General features: G+C 47.0%; 1 protein-coding gene across 5 annotated transcripts in view; it reads left to right on the top strand.

Moving 5' to 3' along the window:
* HSPBAP1 (HSPB1 associated protein 1) overlaps positions 1-19,246 on the top strand; it is a 336,513-nt gene that overhangs the window by 260,303 nt on the left and 56,964 nt on the right. For all 5 annotated transcript variants that reach the window (XM_063934053.1, XM_063934050.1, XM_063934051.1 and 2 more), the window contains exon 5: positions 15,257-15,428. In XM_063934053.1, the coding sequence (XP_063790123.1) occupies positions 15,257-15,428 (172 nt within the window). The remainder of the gene's footprint in view (positions 1-15,256; positions 15,429-19,246) is intronic.

The following is a 19,246-nucleotide window of genomic DNA, read 5'->3' as shown; positions in this document are numbered from 1 at the left end:
GGGCCAACCCATGGAGGATCGAGACACATCATCCCAGCAGGCAGAACAAACAGACAAACAAACAGACAAAAACATCAAACTAACAAACATGAAACAATGGGAGGCGGAGCCTCCAGCATGCGCAGATAGCATGCCTATATCATATCCCGAACACTGTGCGACCTACTAATCAAAGCAATTGTAAAGATAGGCAAACTTTAAGTAAGGGTGAACAGTCAAGTGTCAGGGTGAGCAAAGTGGGTCTTTGCTGCCAACGGATCGTCAAAGAAGCATGGTTTTCCATTGACAAAGACTCGAAGACGAGCAGGGTATAACAGTGAGAACTTGATGTTGTCTTCAAACAGCCGTTTGCATATCGGAGCGAACTCTCTGCGCCTGTTGGCGACATGAGTGGAGAAGTCCTGGAAAATAAGCAGCCTTTCTCCCTTGTAGAGGAGATTCTCTGACTTTCGGTAGTGGTCCAAGAGCTTGGCTTTATCCGCGTAGTTTAGAATCCGCAGATTAACAGGTCTAGGACGTCCAGCAGAGTCTCTGCGTTCAGAGCCAATCCTATGAGCCCTTTCAATGGCCAATGGTGAGCACTGAAGGCCCATATCTAGCTTTTCAGGCAGCCAGGTGGATAGAAGGTCCAGCGCACCGACTCCGGGATGCCCACCATCCTCAGGTTGTTTCGACGGCTCCAATTCTCTAAATCGTCGAGTTTTTCAGTGAGGCCTTTAATTTCTGTGGTCTGGGTCTTTATAGTAGACTGTGCGGCTTGTAGATCATCCTCCAACGTTGAAACCCTCTGCTCGACTTCATCTAAACGGCTATTATGTTGAGTCAGCTGGGTTAAGGTGGAGTCAATGGCTTCTTTAATGCCCGCCAGTTTTTCGTCTAGGAGAGGCCCAAGAACCGCAGCAATGTCAGTGGGTTTCATTTTAGGCTGTTTAGTAGCCATAGCGTTAGTACGTTTTCTTTGAGATCGAGACCGGGTGGTGGAGCAATCGGAATCAGAAGAATTTCTATGGGATGTGTCCTCACGTGCGCCTGAAGCAAGGCCAGCCGAGTACATTGGGGTGGACACCAGGAACTTTTCCATATGAGGTTGCTAGAGATAGATATGTAGAGTAGAAACAATGTAGGGCGCAGAGAGTAGTTTAATGAGGGTCACATCAGCGTAGGGGAGAGATTGGAAAGTTACATCGCTATGAAGATAGCAGGCATGTCAGGGCGTTGCGGAGCAAATTTGCAAGAAAACAACGTGTCAGAGGTGTCACAGCGTGATGCTCCAGAATATCACAACAACGCGATGTATATGTCAAAGGGCTCGAGGTGAGATAGCAGGAACTAAGCATCCACAGCGGTGAGTCCGCAGCCTCAGGGCACAGCAGATGGCGGCAGGGTTGTTGAGGTATCACACCTGCTGTCTCAAGGCTCAATGTAATGACCCCCCTCCGGCTGCCAAGCAGGAGACATGAGGATAGGCAGGACTATAGGAATAGATGTGCAGCAGCTGCCAGCCCTTTCCTGGGTAATAGACATCCAGTGAGGTATTTAGGACAAAGCTTTCTTAGATGAAGCGGCTAGCAACACTGGGGGTAGCCATACCTATTCGCGGTGAGCTTGGAGGTCCGATCAAGGAGTCGCCACAAGAGGGAGCTCCAGTCTCCTCAATGGTGCAGAATATAGAAAGATGAAACTCCGTGTGTCCCTCAGCAGGTGGGGGTGTCGGAGAGTGAAGGTTTGCCAAAGTTATAGAGGCCAGTAGATGGGGGACCGCAGGGGCACCTATCCAATCCCCTGTCGTCTTCAAGTTAATAATGCCCAGCAGAAGTAGTAGCAGGCACAGTAAGCTGAGAGGGCATGTAGCCCTCAACCAAGATGGCGGCGCCGGCTTCTAATACAGGGCCTGATTACTGTGCCCCCGGAGTAGTCTATATCATTGGTGGTAGTGGAGAGGGGATCCCCCGGCCATCGAGGCGGTCCGGAGGCCGAGCAGGGTCCGGATCTGTGGGGAATTGAGGCCCCAGCTTCTGGTGGGCAAGTAGGCTGCAACCTGCACGGGTGCAGGAGGCCCCCGCCGGCTCTGCAGACCACTGCGCCCAGGGGAAAGGAGGGACAGGGGAACAAAAACAAAGAAAAGGGACCCCGGGGCTTCCAGTCAACAGGGCCAAATAGGCATCTCAAGCAGGAGCTCCAACACCACACGTCTGCCCGGGCTCAACACCAATGCTACTCTCGTGGATTCCATTCTTGTGTATCACACGTTTTACTATCACTATATTCTGTACCCTGGGGGCTAGGTGCGTCAGGGTATCATATAATATATAGTGCTACACAGGGTATACTGTTTTGTATTTCTCACTGTGTTTTTCAGTCACCCCACACTGCTTAAATCCTCTGTTTGTGCTCTGTGTTTACTGTCACATACCACAGGGGATTATTTGCTGGTTTTGTGTTTGTCTGGCTATATTGCCCTAAGGCTACATCCCATACAATGTCTGCTGCACAGGGCAGGATATCCGCGGACGCTCCTGCATCATGCAGTGCTGTCGCCACGGATTCACCAGTGGGGGAAGTGTTAGCTGCTGGTTCAGGCGCTGGGTGTCATACATCTTCCAGTCCGACTGCGGCACCTGTGGCCAATCAGGACCCACCTTGGGCAGCGTTTTCAAATATGCTGACTACGCTTGTAACACGTCTTACACCCCCTGTGGCACCTCCTGTGCCATTACAGCCACATATTGTCCCTGTAGTTAATCCGCCATGGGCGGATACTCTGTCTACTCAGATACAGCAATTAAATCAGTCTTTGGTTAGACAAAAGTCCACTCCACACCCCTCTGGGGCCAAGGGGTCATCTAAGCGGGCCATTTCTTCCTCACAATATTTCGGATAATTCTTCTGATGAGGATGGGGAATATACTGATCCGTCAGACACTGATATAGTTGCTTCTGATGAGGAATCTACAACCCAGGTTGATGTTCCTGACCTTGTGTAGGCTATCATGCTGATTCTCCAAATTGATGATGACATTGTGCCGCCTGCTACGTCTAAGAAACCTGACAAGTTTAAACATCAGAAGGTTGCTAAAGTAGTTTTACCACATTCTTACCTTTTAATTGACATATGTCAGGAATCCTGGTCATCTCCAGGAAAGAAGTTTTCCCTGTCTAAAAAGATGCTAGCTCGTTATCCTATCCATGCGGAGTTGAGTAACAAGTGGGAAACTCCACCACCGGTGGACTCTCATGTCGCCCGTCTTGTGGTGTCATCTAGTCTGCCTGTCACCACTGTCACCTCACTGAAGTAACCGACAGATGAGCGTGTGGAGGGATGCCTGAAGTCTATTTACACTCTTACTGGTCCTGTACATAGACCCACTATGGCTGCCTCTTCGGCGGCAAAAGGAATTGAAGCATGGATTCAGGCAATTGAGGATGAGCTGCCTCAGGATTTTTCTGACACTGCCAGACAATATCTGTCGTATATTACCACAGCCTCTCACTATATTCAGGAGGTGGCCTCTGATGCAGGGGTCATGGCGGCCAAGACATCTACTACGTCTATCCTGGCTCGCCGGATTCTGTGGTTGAGTTCCTGGAAAGTGGACCTGGACTCTAAAAAGTCCTTGGAGGTGCTTCCTTTTAAGGGAGACATACTATTTGGGGAGGATCAGAAAAAGATTGTGACTGACTTGGCGATGGCCAAGACTGCGTTTCTCCCAAGTAGTAATCCTTCTGCTCTGAAGGCTAAGAGTACAACTTTTCGTTCCTTTTGACCTACAGGTAAAGCAAAAGGTCAGGCATACCCGAGACAGGCTCGTACTTCCAAAACCACTAAGCCTAAATCTAGACAATCCTGGGCCGCCTGTCAGCCTGCTTCCAAACAAGACAAGCCTGCTGCATGACGGGGTGGGCCTCCCCCTGGGGGGACCCCAGGGTGGGAAGCCGACTTCTGCAGTTCGCCCAGGCCTGGTTAAAGACCACCTGGGTGCGGGATGTTTTCTCTCACGGGTACGCAATATCTTTCAAGAGACGTCCCCTCGCCAGTTCTTTTCAACGGTTATCCCCTCAGAGCCATTGAAAGCGCAAGCTCTACACCTGGTTGTACAATCCCTCCTGGAAACAGAAATGGTAGTGCCGGTACCTCTGTCCCAGAGAGGCAGGGGCTACTATTCGACCCTGTTTCTAGCTCCGAAACCAAATGGGTCTTTCCGGCCTATCCTCAACTTCAAATCATTGAACAAGTTTGTGAGTGTCCAAATTCCGTATGGAAACCCTGCGCTCTGTTGTGCTGGCCATGGAACCCGAGGACTATATGGTATCCCTAGACATACAGGATGCTTACCTGCACATACCTATTGCCATTTCACATCAGTAATATCTGCGGTTTGATATTGGCAACCTTCATTTTCAATTCCAGGCTCTGCCATTTTGACTGGCCACGGCACCTCAGATTTTCACCAAGGTCATGGCTGTGATGACGGCTTTCCTCCATTGTCAGGGAATCAGAATCCTTCCGCATCTGGATGACTTGCTGATTCTGGTGAACTCCCAAGATGTCCTCCTCAGTCAACTGGAGATGTTGGTCCAATTCCTACAAGCCGATGGGTGGCTCATCAATTGGAAGAAGTCCTCGCTGGTCCCTGCTAGGAGCATGGTGCACCTGGGGGCGCTGCTGGACGCCCACAGCCAAATAATGTTTCTATCTCCGGTGAAGGTCCTGAAACTTCAGGACAAGATCAGATACTTCCTCTCTCGCCCGAGAGTGTCGATACACTCAGCGATGCAAGTACTAGGCCTCATGGTGTCGGCTTTCGACATGGTAGAGTACGCTAAATTTCATTCCCGCCCTTTGCAGAGGTTAATCCTTGCCAGGTGGGACGAATTGCCCCATCGGATCAGGTTTCAAGTGATTTTCTTAAATCCGGAGGTATGTCAGTCACTGAGCTGGTGGCTACAGGATCGACAGTTAAGCAGGGGCCGTCCCTTCTGGATCTCCAACTGGGTCCTGTTGACAACGGATGCCTACTGACAACTGACAACAGGGTTGGGGCGCGGTGTTGGAGCAACACTCACTCCAGGGTCGATGGACCAAGGAGGAATCTCTACTCCCGATAAACATTCTGGAACTGCGGGCAGTGTTTAATGAATTGACACTTTCTCTGGCTGGGTCCACAGGATTATCCACAGGATAACATTGGGATATTGTCGAGCGACAGCGAAAATGGCACCAACACGGTCACGAGCTTTCTGGCCTCCCAGGATGCATTGGGGCCTCCACTATATAGTCCCACCCACTGACTCAGTCAGATCAGTTTTTTGCTTGGTGCGGCAGGAAGCCGCATGGTCACAGGGCTGCTGTGAAAGCAGCCTCAAGTTTTCATTACTTTATTTTTATAGACTTACTGTTTTGGTTTGAGCGACTTCTCTTAACAGTGTCTTAAACGTGTATTAGAAAGAGTCGCTCCAACAACTCCCCACCGGGTCGCAACAACGCTTACCTTCGCGGTACAGTGCTGTCTCGACGGGCGTCTGTGTCGGATGTTCTAGCAGGTCCAGCAGACGTTACCAGGCTGTGGCCGGAGCATGGGGAGACAGTGAGTATATGGACTTCCTCTTACTAGAGGGGTCAGGACACAGCTACGCTGATTTGGTGGAGACTACAAACAGCGTGTTGATGCGCCGAACATCTCGAGTGTGACAGCGCTACGCTCCGGGGATCATAGGCGCCAGGACTAGGTGAGGCCGCGATCCTGGGAGTTTAAGTCAACAGGGGGTTTCAGACGCTCTCCTGGCCGTCCCTCCTCCGAGTTCATGGCCAGTTCCCGCGTATCTCTCGTTTCATGAACTGAATGACCTCACTTCCGGCTCAGACGCTACCACGATGGTACTCGGTCGCAGCTTAGACGCTGCGGTTGTGTACACTGGATATAAACCCGCCCAGACCGAGTCGCAGGCCTTTAGTGTCTGCATGCACGTGGAGTCGCTCAGCGTCCGTGTCCGTTGGTGAGCGTCCGTGTCCGTTATCAGTTACCAAGAGCGGCAGTGTACACCAGTAGCGTCTGAATCCACTCAGCGTCTTTCGAGCGTCTTTGCTTGGATATGGAAGTGTGGTGAGTCTCCCTGTATCCCGCTCCCTGGAGGCAGGGTATACAGTACTAAAAATTCCTTCTACTTCTTAGTGTGCACTGTTAATTTTTAGTACCTATTGCATATGAGACCTGTATATTACTGTGTTTTCTGCATGTTATGTTGAAAAAGAACCAGTTAAACAGAAGTACAATTTTCCTACTTATGTATAAGTTATTATGGAGGTTGTATTCTCATATGACAATGTCTAATGCTTTAACATGTGACTGACTGCTAGTATGTGTGCTGACTTTTCTGTGTAATGTCAGTCCTGTTCTGACCCTCAAATCAGGTGCACTGTGGTCAGATTGATTTCACCTCTATATACTGATTATAGGGTGTGGTTCAGTCACAAAATTGTGTAGTCAATATCAGAAAAAATGTCTGTGAGCGGCAAAAGTGATGAGGAGAATTTATCAAGCACTCCTACAGCCCTAACATGCTTATCTTGTAAGTCAGGGGTAATTGATATGATTCAATTGGTCACTTATGAGGGTTTGTGTGCAAACTGTTTCGCTTTTCAGCGAAGTAAAAAACAGGAGTTAGTTCAACCTCCAGTAGAGCCACCATGGAATATATTCGCAAAGACTCTGTCTTCAATAGCGGACAGGTTAGCTCCAGTAGCACCACCTCAAGGGTTAGGTTACACTATGAACCCATACATGCAGCTCCCTTCCTATGGTTTGGTTCCAGTAGCCTCTACAAGCAACCAAGGGGTAGGTAAGACTAAGACAGATACGTCTGTATGGCAGACTACACAAGAGGATACATCGGATGATGATGCGGAAACAATAGATTCAACTCCGTATGATGATCAGTCGCAGAGCTTTAGTTCAGATGATGTAGCTGAACTCATTAATGCAGTAAAGGCTGTGCTTTCTCTGGAAGAACCAGCCAAGACAGCGTTAAAAGCAAAAGCACCTGTATTCAAACGAACAAAGTCAGTGAAAGCTGAATTTCCAGCGTCAGAGGAGTTGACGGAAATGATGGATGAGTCTTGGGCAGCGCCCGGTAAAAAGTATAAGATTCCTAGGAGATGGGATTCTTATTATCCATTTCCTGCTGGAGATTGTTCGAAGAGAGAAGTTCCTCCAAAAGTAGATGCACATGTTCTGCGACTAGTGCACAAATCTGCTTTGTCACTGTCATCTACCTCTTTGAATGATGTCACAGACAGGAGGGTAGAGAGCCTATTGAAAAATATTTTTTCTCTTGTGGGTGCAGTGGTAAGACCTGCTATGGCTTCGGCCTGGGTAGCAAAGGCAATGGGCGAATGGATAGAGGAACTAGAGAATGACATCCCCTCTCCTACTAGGGAGCAAGAGGATCGTGTTTGCCGTTTAAGACAATCTGCCCAGTATTTAGAAGAAGCAGCAATTGATGTAGGCACTGTTGCTTCTAAAGCTTCAGCCCTGACAGTAGTCGCTCGCAGAGCAGTCTGGCTACGGACCTGGAAGGCAGATGCGGAGTCCAAGAAGGAATTGGAAGCATTGCCTTTCGTCGGTAATATATTATTTGGAAAACCTTTATCGGATATCCTAGAGTCAGAGGCTGAATCGAAGAAGGTCAGATTTCCGGCTACCTACAACCCTAAGTCCAAGGGTTTAAAATTTCGCTCATTTCGCTGGCAAAGCAAAGCGAAAGGTAAAGAGGAGCCTAAACAACCCCAGTTTAAATCCAGGGGTAGGAAGCAGTGGGCTAGCAAAAAGCCAGCTTCCAAACCTGAACAAAAGCCCTCAGCCTGAAGAGACGGGCCTCCGCCTGGAGGATTCCAGGGTTGGGGGCCGACTCCTGCAATTTGCACCCACATGGCAACAGTCAACAACAGATACCTGGGTGCAGAAGGTAGTATCTCAGGGGTATGGGTTCCCATTCAGGAGGCAGCCTCCTCAAAGATTTTTTTGCACCAGCCCGTCTCGTATAGAGTCGAAGGCCAATGCCCTGCAAGAAGCAGTCCAAAAATGACTGCAGTCAGGTGTGATTGTCCCAGTACCTCCATCACAAAAGGGACAGGGGTATTACTTTAATCTGTTTCTAATCCAGAAACCAATTGGGTCATATCGACCAATTCTAAATCTGAAGAGGTTGAACAATTACATATGGATCCCGAAGTTCCACATGGAGACGTGTTACGCTCCATAATGTTGGCTATGGAACCGGGAGACTATATGGTATCTCTGGATGTGCGGGATGCTTACCTACATGTGCCTATAGCACTATCACATCAGTGTTACCTCAGGTTTGCCATTCTCAAGGAACACTTCCAGTTCCAAGCTCTGCCCTTCGGGCTAGCTACAGCACCCAGGGTGTTTACCAAGATCATGGTGGTTATGGCAGCTTGTCTGCGCAAACAAGGGATAAGGATATTCCCATACCTAGACGACCTATTAATCTTAGCACAGTCGCACGATTTACTGTTGAGCCATCTCCAACAGACGATAGTTTGTTTACAGAGACACGGGTGGCTCATAAATTGGGAGAAGTCGTCCCTGAATCCATCACAGCGGATGGTTCATTTGGGAGCCATATTGGATTCAGACCTACAGAGAGTTCTCTTACCAGAGAAGAAAATAGTCAAGGTGCAGGTCATGGCTCAGGAAGCGTTGCGAGCCCAGACAATGTCAGTCCATGCAGCATGCAGTCCATGCAGACTGTTGGGTCTGATGGTATCAACGTTCGACATGGTGGAATATGCGCAATTCCACTCCAGACCATTGCAGCATCTCATTTTGACAAAATGGAACGGAAATCATCAAACAATAAAGAAGCAGATGATAAAGATTCCAGTAAATGTAAAAAGGTCTCTAGCATGGTGGCTACAGACAGACCATTTAAACAAGGGGAGACCCTTTTGGATAAAAGAGTGGCAAGTCCTGACGACAGATGCCAGCCTGCAAGGTTGGGGGGCGGTACTCGGAAGCCTATGGTTCCAGGGAAAATGGACCGCAAGGGAAAGTCGCCTGCCGATAAATCTGTTAGAAATAAGAGCCATTTACTTGGCCCTAGTTCAGGCAAAGGACAATCTACAAGGAAGACCAGTCCAGATCCGCTCAGACAATGCGACGGCAGTAGCATACCTAAATCATCAAGGAGGGACTCGCAGCAAGAGTCTGATGGAGGAAGTAACTCCCATTCTAAAGTGGGCAGAACTCCATCTCCCAGCATTGTCAGCAGTATTTGTCCCGGGTGTACTAAATTGGGAAGCGGATTTTCTCAGTCGGCACACCATTCAGGAAACCGAATGGGCACTACACCCAGATGTGTTTCAGACACTGGTGAACAGATGGGGTCTACCGGAGATAGACCTTATGGCGTCTCGTCTAAACAACAAAGTTCTGAGGTACGGATCAAGAACAAGGGACCCAGGAGCAGTCCTGGTAGACGCACTGTCAGTAGAATGGAGGTTTCAGCTGGCATATCTGTTCCCTCCAATATCTCTGTTACCCAGAGTAGTGAGAAAGATAAAACAGGCAAAAGGAGCAATCATTCTAATAGCTCCAGCTTGGCCAAGAAGGCATTGGTACACAGATCTGTGGAGAATGTCCGTGGAAGCACCGATATTGCTCCCTCACCGTCCAGATCTGTTAATGCAGGGTCCTTGTTGTCACAGTCATCTGGATCGCCTGTCTTTGACGGCGTGGCTGTTGAAACCTCTATCTTAGAGGCTAAAGGATTTTCAAAGCAAGTAATCCAAACCATGCTTAGAGCAAGAAAGCCTTCTTCGGCCCGTGTATATCATAGAATATGGCAAGCCTATATTCATTGGTGTTCTGGAAAAAATTACAATCCAAGAGCCTTTAAAGTAGCTAGAATTTTGGATTTTCTGCAGGCAGGATTGGATAAGGGGTTGAAGGTTGCTTCCTTGAGGGTGCAAGTCTCAGCGTTGACTGTATGGTTTTAGCAGAAGATTGCTGACCTACAGGATGTACGTACGTTTTTCCAAGGAGTAGTACATATTCAACCTCCATTTGTTCCCCCTGCAGCTCCCTGAGATTTGAATTTAGTTCTTAAATTTCTCCAGGGTCCTTTGTTTGAACCACTTGAGAGAGCGGATCTTAAGTGGTTAACGATTAAAGTTCTTTTTTTACTGGCAATGGCGTCGGCCAGAAGAGTGTCAGATTTAGGAGCATTATCATGTAAGTCTCCTTTCCTAAGTTTTTTTCCAGACAGAGCAGTTCTCAGAACGAGATCTAGTTATCTTCCAAAGGTGGTGTCAAAGTCTCACCTGAATGAAGAGATTGTAGTCCCAGCTTTTCAGGTATCGGGACTATCTGCGGGAGAAGCGTCACTGGACGTGGTCCGGTCTTTAAAAATCTATATAGATCGTACTAGTGCCATCAGGAAAACAGATTCCCTCTTCATCCTCTACGGATTCCATAGGAGAGGTTGGCCTGCTAGTAAACAGACGCTGGCGAGATGGCTCTGAGTGGTAATATCTGAAGCTTATTCTCATGCAGATCTCCCTATTCCGGCTAATGTCTCTGCACACTCTACACGTAAGGTAGGTCCTTCTTGGGCAGCACAACAGGGTGCATCAGCAGAACAGATATGTAAGGCAGCCACATGGTCTTCCATAAACACATTCATCAGACATTATGCCTTGGATACTTTTGCCTCTCATGACGCAGACTTCGGGCGAAAGGTCCTCCTGTGCAATCAGGAGCGTCCCCACCACTAAAATGGCTTTGGGAATCCCAATGTTATCCTGTGGATAATCCTGTGGACCCAGCCAGAGAAATAAACGTTATGGTAAGAACTTACCGTTGATAACGTGATTTCTCTTATGTCCACAGGTATCCACAGGGATCCCACCCGGACGCATCTGATTTGAGGATCTAGACAAACACTAAAAACCTCTTCCTTCTTGTATGGAAGGGTGTGCATGTGTGTTCTTATCGCCTGTACAGGTCTCTACCTAATGTTCCTGCCTATAATCGCTGTGGAAAGAACTGATCTGACTGAGTCAGTGGGCGGGACTATATAGTGGAGGCCCCAATGCATCCTGGGAGGCCAGAAAGCTCGTGACCGTGTTGGTGCCATTTTCGCTGTCGCTCGACAATATCCCAATGTTATCCTGTGGATACCTGTGGACATAAGAGAAATCACGTTATCAACGGTAAGTTCTTAGCATAACGTTTATTTCCTGCTTCTGGTACAGAAAAGGCCTGTTCAAACTCAATCAGACAACGCCACCACGGTGGCGTACATAAATCATCAAGGCGGCACTCAAAGCCGCATGGCAACGATGGAAGTGTCAAAAAACCTCCAATGGGCGGAACGCCATCTGCCAGCAATATCGGCAGTGTTCATTCCGGGAGTCCTCAACTTGGAAGCGGACTTCCTCAGTCGTCAGGAAGTGCACGCCGGAGAGTGGAGTCTTCATCCAGAAATCTTTCAACTCCTAGTGGACAAATGGGGCCTACCAGATGTAGACCTGATTGCGTCTCGACACAATCACAAGGTTCCGAACTTCAGAGCAAGATCCTCAAGCAGCGTTCGTGGATGCACTGGCAATTCCATGGAACTTTCGGCTGCCATACGTGTTCCCTCCGGTGTCACTCCTGTCCATGGTAATATGGAAGTTCAAGCAAGAAGGAGGAATACTACTTCTAGTCGCTCCAGTGTGGCCCAGACGGCATTGGTTCTCAGACCTGCAGGGTCTCTCGATAGAGCGTTCTCTTCTACTTCCTCAATGCCCAGACCTCCTCGTTCAGGGTCCTTGTGTCTACCCGGACCTGGCCAGACTGGCTTTGACGGCGTGGTTCTTGAAGCATCACTCCTGAGAGCAATAGGATTTTCTGAGGCAGTCATTCAAACTATGTTGAAAGCCCGTAAACCAGCTTCTGCTCGGATTTATTGCAGGGTCTGGAAGTCTTACTTCACCTTGTGTGCTGCTAAGAATTATGATGCATATACTTTCAGAACTTCAAGGCTTTTGGCTTTTCTACAACAAGGCCTAGACTTGGGCCTTCGTCTGGCCTCCCTCAAGATCCATATATCTGCCTTGTCGGTGTGGTTTCAGAGAAAAATTGTGTCTCTTCTTGACGTTCACACTTTCACTCAGGGTGTTTTACGGATTCAGCCTCCTTATGTCCCTCCTGTGGCTCTATGGGATCTGTCTGTTATTCTGAATGCCCTACAAGAGTCTACATTTGAACCTGTTGAGTCTGTGGACGTTAAATGCCTTACGCTTAAGGTCGTGTTTCTGTTGGCTATTGCCTCTGCTAGAAGGTTGTCGAACTTTGGCACTTTGTCCTGTCGTCCACCCTTTCTGATTTTTCACCGTGACCGGGCAGTTCTTCGAACTCACCCAGGTTATTTGCCTAAGGTGGCATCATCTTTTCACCTTAACCAGGAGATTGTGGTTCCGGCCTTCATCTCCTCTGGTTTCTCCTCCACAGAACGATCTTTGGATGTGGTATGGGCTCTCTGTATTTATGTGGAAAGGACTGCCTCTATCAGGAGGTCAGATTCCCTTTTTGTACTTTTTGGTTTTCACAAACGTGGCTGGCCTGCGAATAAGCAAACCTTGGCCAGATGAATTAGAACGGTGATTGCACAAGCCTATGCGCAGGCTGGGCTCCCAGCTCCTGCTGGTATCAAAACCCATTGTACTCGGTCTGTTGGACCTTCTTGGGCGGCCCGCCGTGGTGTGTCCACAGAACAATTGTGCAAGGCGACTACGTGGTCCTCAGTGAACACGTTCATCAGGTTCTATGCCTTTGATACTTCCGCCTCCCAGGGTGCTTCCTTTGGACACTGGGGTTCTTGTGCCCGCTACAGTGCGTCCCCTCCCATGAGGATCTGCTTTAGGACATCACCGATGGTATTCCCTATGGAACCCCAGTGTACCCCGCTGCAGAAAAGGAAATTTATGGTAGACTTACCATTGTTAAATCTCTTTCTGCGAGGTACACTGGATTCCACAGGGTGCCCACCCTGACGCACTTAGCTTCTTTGGGTTTGTATGGCATTAGCCACCAGTCCCTTCTCCTGACGTGAGAATGTGGTTCTATGTGACTAACATCTACCGTCTCTCTTATCTGCTACTGCATTGGATTGGTTAACATAACTGAGCTCCAGTGCCTGGAGGCCGGGCTACAGAGGAGGCGGTGCAGTGCATCCTGGGAACAGTCAAAGCTTTAGCCTTTTGGTGCCTCGGATCAAGATCCAACTCTACACGCCGATGTTATTACCTGTGGATTCCAGTGTACCTCACAGAAAGAGATTTAACAATGGTAAGTCTACCATAAATCTCCTTTTTTCAACTGTGTAGAGACCGACTCTGAACTTATCTGAGAGTCTCCACAGGCATTTCAGTGGGCTGGTATTTATCAAGAATACTCACCATTTATAGTCAGCTGAGTGCATAGTGCCTTCTCTTTTTCTCCTATGAGCACTTTCTGTATACAGTTGATGGCTTTTTAAGTATATATATCAGTGTTTTTATTAATGCATAATAATGATATGTATATTTATTTGTGCACCTGTTTTACATGATTGTGCCATTGTTTAAATTAAAATTTTTATTATATACTACTATACAGGTGTTATTTTGCATAATTAAGCGCCACTTCAAATTTGTGTTGTTCCCAACAAAATAAACCCTAGTCTGAATATGTGTTCGTGTACATGTGATAGGGAATATACAGTACATTGTAAGCTCCACTAGGGCAGGGACTGATGTGAATGTCCAAACATTCTCTTTAAAGCACTGCGGAATATGTGTACGCTATATAAATAACTGGTAGTAGTAGTAGTAATAATAATAATAATAATACTAATGTGGCACAGTGAGGCCCATTCAGTTGCAGTTGTTCTTGTTGCTGCTGTTGCTATATATTGCTGTACACAATTGTGATTATATGCTAATATGGGCAGAAGCTAACCCGAGCATAGGGATGCCCACTGCAGTCACATCATTTTTGTCTGACGGCATATAACTGCTGATACATTGGTGCCATCATTGCAAATCGGGTCATGTTGCAGAGTCTGAGTGCCTCTGTAGACACTTAGGCTGAGTTGCTCTCCCAGAACGCTGAGGGCTCTTCATTAGCAAGTAAATTTGCAACTACTAATTTATGCACACCCACAAAACGGCGTGTGAATGTCCATGACATGCCCGCGTTTACCCATCCACTTCCCGTTCCCACCTCTAAACGCACATCAGCCGCTTTGAGACCGCATCTGAATGAGCTTCAATATGAACTAGAGGCACTATAGTGTGGCATAATATGAACTGGAGACACTGTATATCATAATGTAAATTGGGGGTACTGTGGGCAGTACGGATGGTGTGTGCAGTACGGATGGTGTAATGGGTAGCTTTACTGCCTCACAACACTGAGGTCATGAGTATGATATCCACCATGGCCCAAAGTGTGTGGAGTTTGTATATTCTCCCCGTATTTGCATGGGTTTCCTCCGGGTACTCCGGTTTCCTCCCACAATCCAAAAATATACTGATAGGTTAATTGGCTTCTGACAAAATGAACCCTAGTATGAATGTGTGTGAGTATAAATGTGCTAGGGAATATAGATTGTAAGCTCCACTGGGACAGCGACTGATGTGAATGGCCAAATATTCTCTCTGTAAAACGCTGCGGAATATTTGTGCGCTATATAAATAACTGGTAATAATAATGTAATAATAATAATGTAATAATAATAATGTGTCCTGACAGCACTACAATGTGACATAATGTGAACTAGGGCACTATTATGCGGCATAAAATAAACTAGGGCACTTCTATGGGGCATAAACTTAACATCTGCTGTGGAAAGGTGTCTCTATAGAAGCATTGGGACAGGGGCCCCTTCAAAATGTTACTGTGGGGCCCACAAAATTGTGGCTATGCCTCTGGCAAGTAACTTTGCTCTTTGGAAAACATGGTTTGTCCAGGTGCAAAGTTACTTGCTCTTTCTTGCTTTACTCCCAAATTATGAGTTGATCTATTGCTCTGACCTCCTTCTGAGTTTATTTAGAACTATATACAAGTTTAAATATGATTTATTCTATCTATGCTATACTTTGACATCTCTTATTATATAATGAAATGTACATACAGAAAAATATATGTTATACAAACACTTTAAAGTATGCACAGTAATTTCTTAATTTCATTATGTGTGTATTTAGGAAGAAATGGCACCTGTTCCCTCCTGAGGACACAGCTTATCTGTATCCCACTCGGATCCCTTATGAGGAATCCAGTGTTTTCAGTAAAGTTAATGTGGTGAATCCTGACAGGAACCGTTATCCTTTATTCTCTGCTGCCCACCCATACGTGATCACCTTACACCCAGGCCAGGTAAGAGGGGAGCTGGGAGAGGGGCTTTTTATAAGTAGACATGGTTTATTGACTTCCTTATAAATGCATCCTATTACCTAGTAGGAGAGGATCACTTGTCTGGTACATATGCTCCACAGATGGATCCCAGTAAGCTCCATAGGTAGTTTTTCACACCAAGCACATCACCCTAGACAGCCACCTGAAATGTTTTTGGGCCTTTAATGTCTTCATTACCTCAAGAGTGCAGCCATGAATTGTGTTTTTACTAATGTAAAACCTTTTAACACTTGAGCTCTCACTAGTGTGATACCTTGGGGCGGTTGACTTGTGCTGGCTTGGGGGTCCCGTACTTTGGACTTTAACCTTAAGAATGTTAGGGACCCACCAGATAAGGTCACCTGGTCGCAGCTGGTGGGCCCATATTTTTGGCCGAAATTATGCTAAGCACTTGAATTTGACACTATTATATTGTAGAGTTTATTATAATTATTCTGTTTAGCAATGTGTAGAACTTAGAGTGTGCACCTGCATTTCCTAATTTTTTTCTATGTGGAACTACAAGTCTCAGCATGGTAGCATCTCTTGTTATGTTTAGAATTATGGCGTGCAGTCCAAGCCCCCCCCCCCCCCCCCCCTTCCCTTATGAATTGTCACCTCTCTCAATATTTAGTAAAATAACTTGACTATGGAACTTGAGAGATTGTGGCAAATATGTACTATTGAGAGGTTGTGGGGTCTAATTTACTAAGCCTTGGAGCGAGATAAAGTACCAGCCAATCAGCTCCTAACTGCCGTGTTACAGGTTGTCTTTCAAAAAATGACAGTTAGGAGCTAGTTGGTTGGTACTTTATCTTCATCCACTTTATCTCTTTCCTAAGACTTAGTAAATAGACCCCACAGTCCGGAACATGGCAGTTAGGTGCTGACTGGATGGTACATCTCCATCTATTTTCTCTCTCTCCAAGGCTTAGTTCATAGACCCCTAGTTCTATAGATTGTAAGCTTGCGAGCAGGGCCCTCCTACCTCTAGGTCTGTCTGTTATTTCTCAGTTTTGGTCTATTACTGTTGCCTCAATTGTAAAGCGCAACGGAATATGCTGCGCTATATAAGAAACTGTTAATAAATAAATTAATAGTTCTATATGTTGATAGAGACATGTACAGTGCCACCTGCTGGTGATACCTTAGAATCACACCTGTACAAGAATAGCCATCACTTCTTTATTAACCTTTATTTGTATAACCTAACCATATCACGCAGTGCTTTATAGAGAGAATTAGGCTATATGTTCCCTACTGCACAGACAAAGTTTGTGTTTTAAAAGCTAGTTTCACCTGGAAAAAAAAATACAAATTTTAAAATTAATCTGGAACCCCTGTACCTGAATATGGGGTAAATGTATGAACAGTTGTTATGGGGGGAAGCGGTATCAGCGCACGTTGTATGATAGCTGCGGTGCGGGCCATGCGCTCCTGTCCATATCGGCGCTGCTATCTAAAAGATAGCAGGCCGATATGAGGGGGCAATTTATGGATGGTCAGCATCACTGGCCGTTCCGACACCATCAGCTGTCGATTTCGACAGCTGCAGGTGGGGATGCCCATAGACCACAGCAGAGACAGAGCTGTTCCTGTCTGTGGCGGGAGCTGGCTCCGGATTGCGCTGGGGATCTCGCACGTGCGCAGAGGAGCCGGCCAGGAAGGAGACACAGCGTGTCAGCTCTGAGCTGACACGCTGCAAGCTCAGGGGGACATCGCCGGAGGAGGAGGCTTTAGCATCCCCGCTTCGGCAGACAAGATGTTAATACATCTTGTCGCTGTCCCTTCCTGCTTTGCCTCGATGCGTGCCGCTATAATACATTTACCTATATGAGTGTTCCCCTCCCTGCATCTCTCCTCCTGATGAAGCCTCTGTATAGGAGTAATGCAGGTATTACCATATGTAGAGCATAATTTTGGGCACACCTTTAGCACTGACTCATGTCGGTGCTGCTCCTTGTACTTAATAAATGTCCAAATCAGAATAACATTACCTACTTAACTATACAAGCATCAGCTGGAGGCTAAGAGCCAGTCACTTATACCCCTTTCACACCGCACAAATAACCCAGTATCGACCCGTCATATTCCCAGGTTGACACGGGTCAGCGTGCGGTGTGAAAGCGCCATGTCGGAAATACCGGGTCGCCTGACCCGGTAATTCAACCTGGGAATAAAGCAGTGTTATTCCCGGGTTGAATACCGGGTCAATGGCAGCGTAAACGGGCTCCCGGGTCGATGCGACCCAGGACCCGTTCACTACAACAGGGAGAGGCGGAAAGGAGATGATCTCATCTCCCAGCACCGCCCCCGCTGTCGGCTCCGCGCCTCCGCTGCTATGACAGCCCGCCCGGTATATTGCCGGGGTGGGGAAGCCAGCAGCAGCGTCCAATGCCGGATCCCACCCAGGAAGGACCCGTTTCCAATTCCCGGGTGGGATCCGGCATTGGCGGTGTGAAAGGGGTATAATTGTACTTTGTAAATTTCTCATTCACGTTTATCCCTTATGAATCTGCATAAAAATGAATACAATGGGATAGGGGTAATTCCATTATTGTGATCTGTGAAGGAGTAACATAAAGGACCCAATTCTAAATACTTTAAAAAAAAAAAAAAAATCTCAGATTTGTGGAAAAATTCACTATAGAGAACTTATTGGATTTGGACTTAATTCCATAAAGAATTTGAGTATTAATTATAAAGAGTAAACATTCTATAAACCAAAAATGTATTATTACGAGCACACATTTTGTTTTTAATACATGTGTAGTATTAAAATCACTTTTTAGAATTTCCACTGTAGCTGTCTTAAGAATTACTTTTGTGAATATGATAGTATATGAATTGTGACGTTATTTTGACATTATCTAATCCCTTTTCTGTGAATTTAACTCATAGTAGTAATATAAGCCCAACCTAAAATCACAGTTGTCCTTTGATGAATGCTTTCTTATGTACGTAATGCTGGGTACACACTGGCAGATATATTGGCCAATCAGTTGGTTGTCCAATATATCTTTTGCTGATCTGCAGGTGTGTACAAGCAATATGTCTGTGTAAAGGTGGGTACACACTATTAGATATATCTGCAGATCAATTGATCTGCAGATATATCTATGTACGGATCGGGCAGTGTGCTGTGCATACACACAGCCCGATCCGTCGGGGGACTGACGTCATGAGCGCCCGCCCAGTTCACCTGTCAATCACCGCCGGCCGCCGCAGCATGTGTACGGGCGGTCGGACGACCGCCCCGTACACACACAGCGACGCGCCAATATATCGTTAGATATATTGGCTGTCGGCTGTGCTGCGCGGCCGACGCGATACGTCTGTGAACGACGGAGTTCACAGACGTATCGCCCGTACACACTGGCCGACGGTCCCGCGATGTATCGGCCGTTCAAGAGAACGGCCGATACATCGACCAGTGTGTACGGGCCTTAAGACGTCTTTCACAGATATATTGCATGTGCTGTGCGATGGCATTCCTTGCTGGTTAGTGTGACTGCTTTTCATAGCAGAAATCACATCATGTCAGATGGAGCTGCCGGAATTGGCTTTGTGAGTTTGTCAGGGAGGATCTGTGCTCATTTGATGGTAATAAAGTTAAAGTGGCTTTTTGTTCCCACTGCCTGGGAAGCAGCAGAATTGCCGATGAGATGATGAGAACAGGGATCTGGCATAGAATGCTGTGCTTACGTCTAGTCATATAATCTCATCGTGCTCGGGTACCTCAGAAAATTGGGACCAACAGTATATACTTTCCATTAAACACAATAAAAGGAAGGCATAAA

This window comes from Pseudophryne corroboree, chromosome 7 (assembly GCF_028390025.1).
Source record: "Pseudophryne corroboree isolate aPseCor3 chromosome 7, aPseCor3.hap2, whole genome shotgun sequence".
NCBI classification, from domain to species: domain Eukaryota; kingdom Metazoa; phylum Chordata; class Amphibia; order Anura; family Myobatrachidae; genus Pseudophryne; species Pseudophryne corroboree.
Note: the sequence above shows the minus strand (reverse complement) of the source record. Positions and strands in the feature narration are given on the sequence as shown.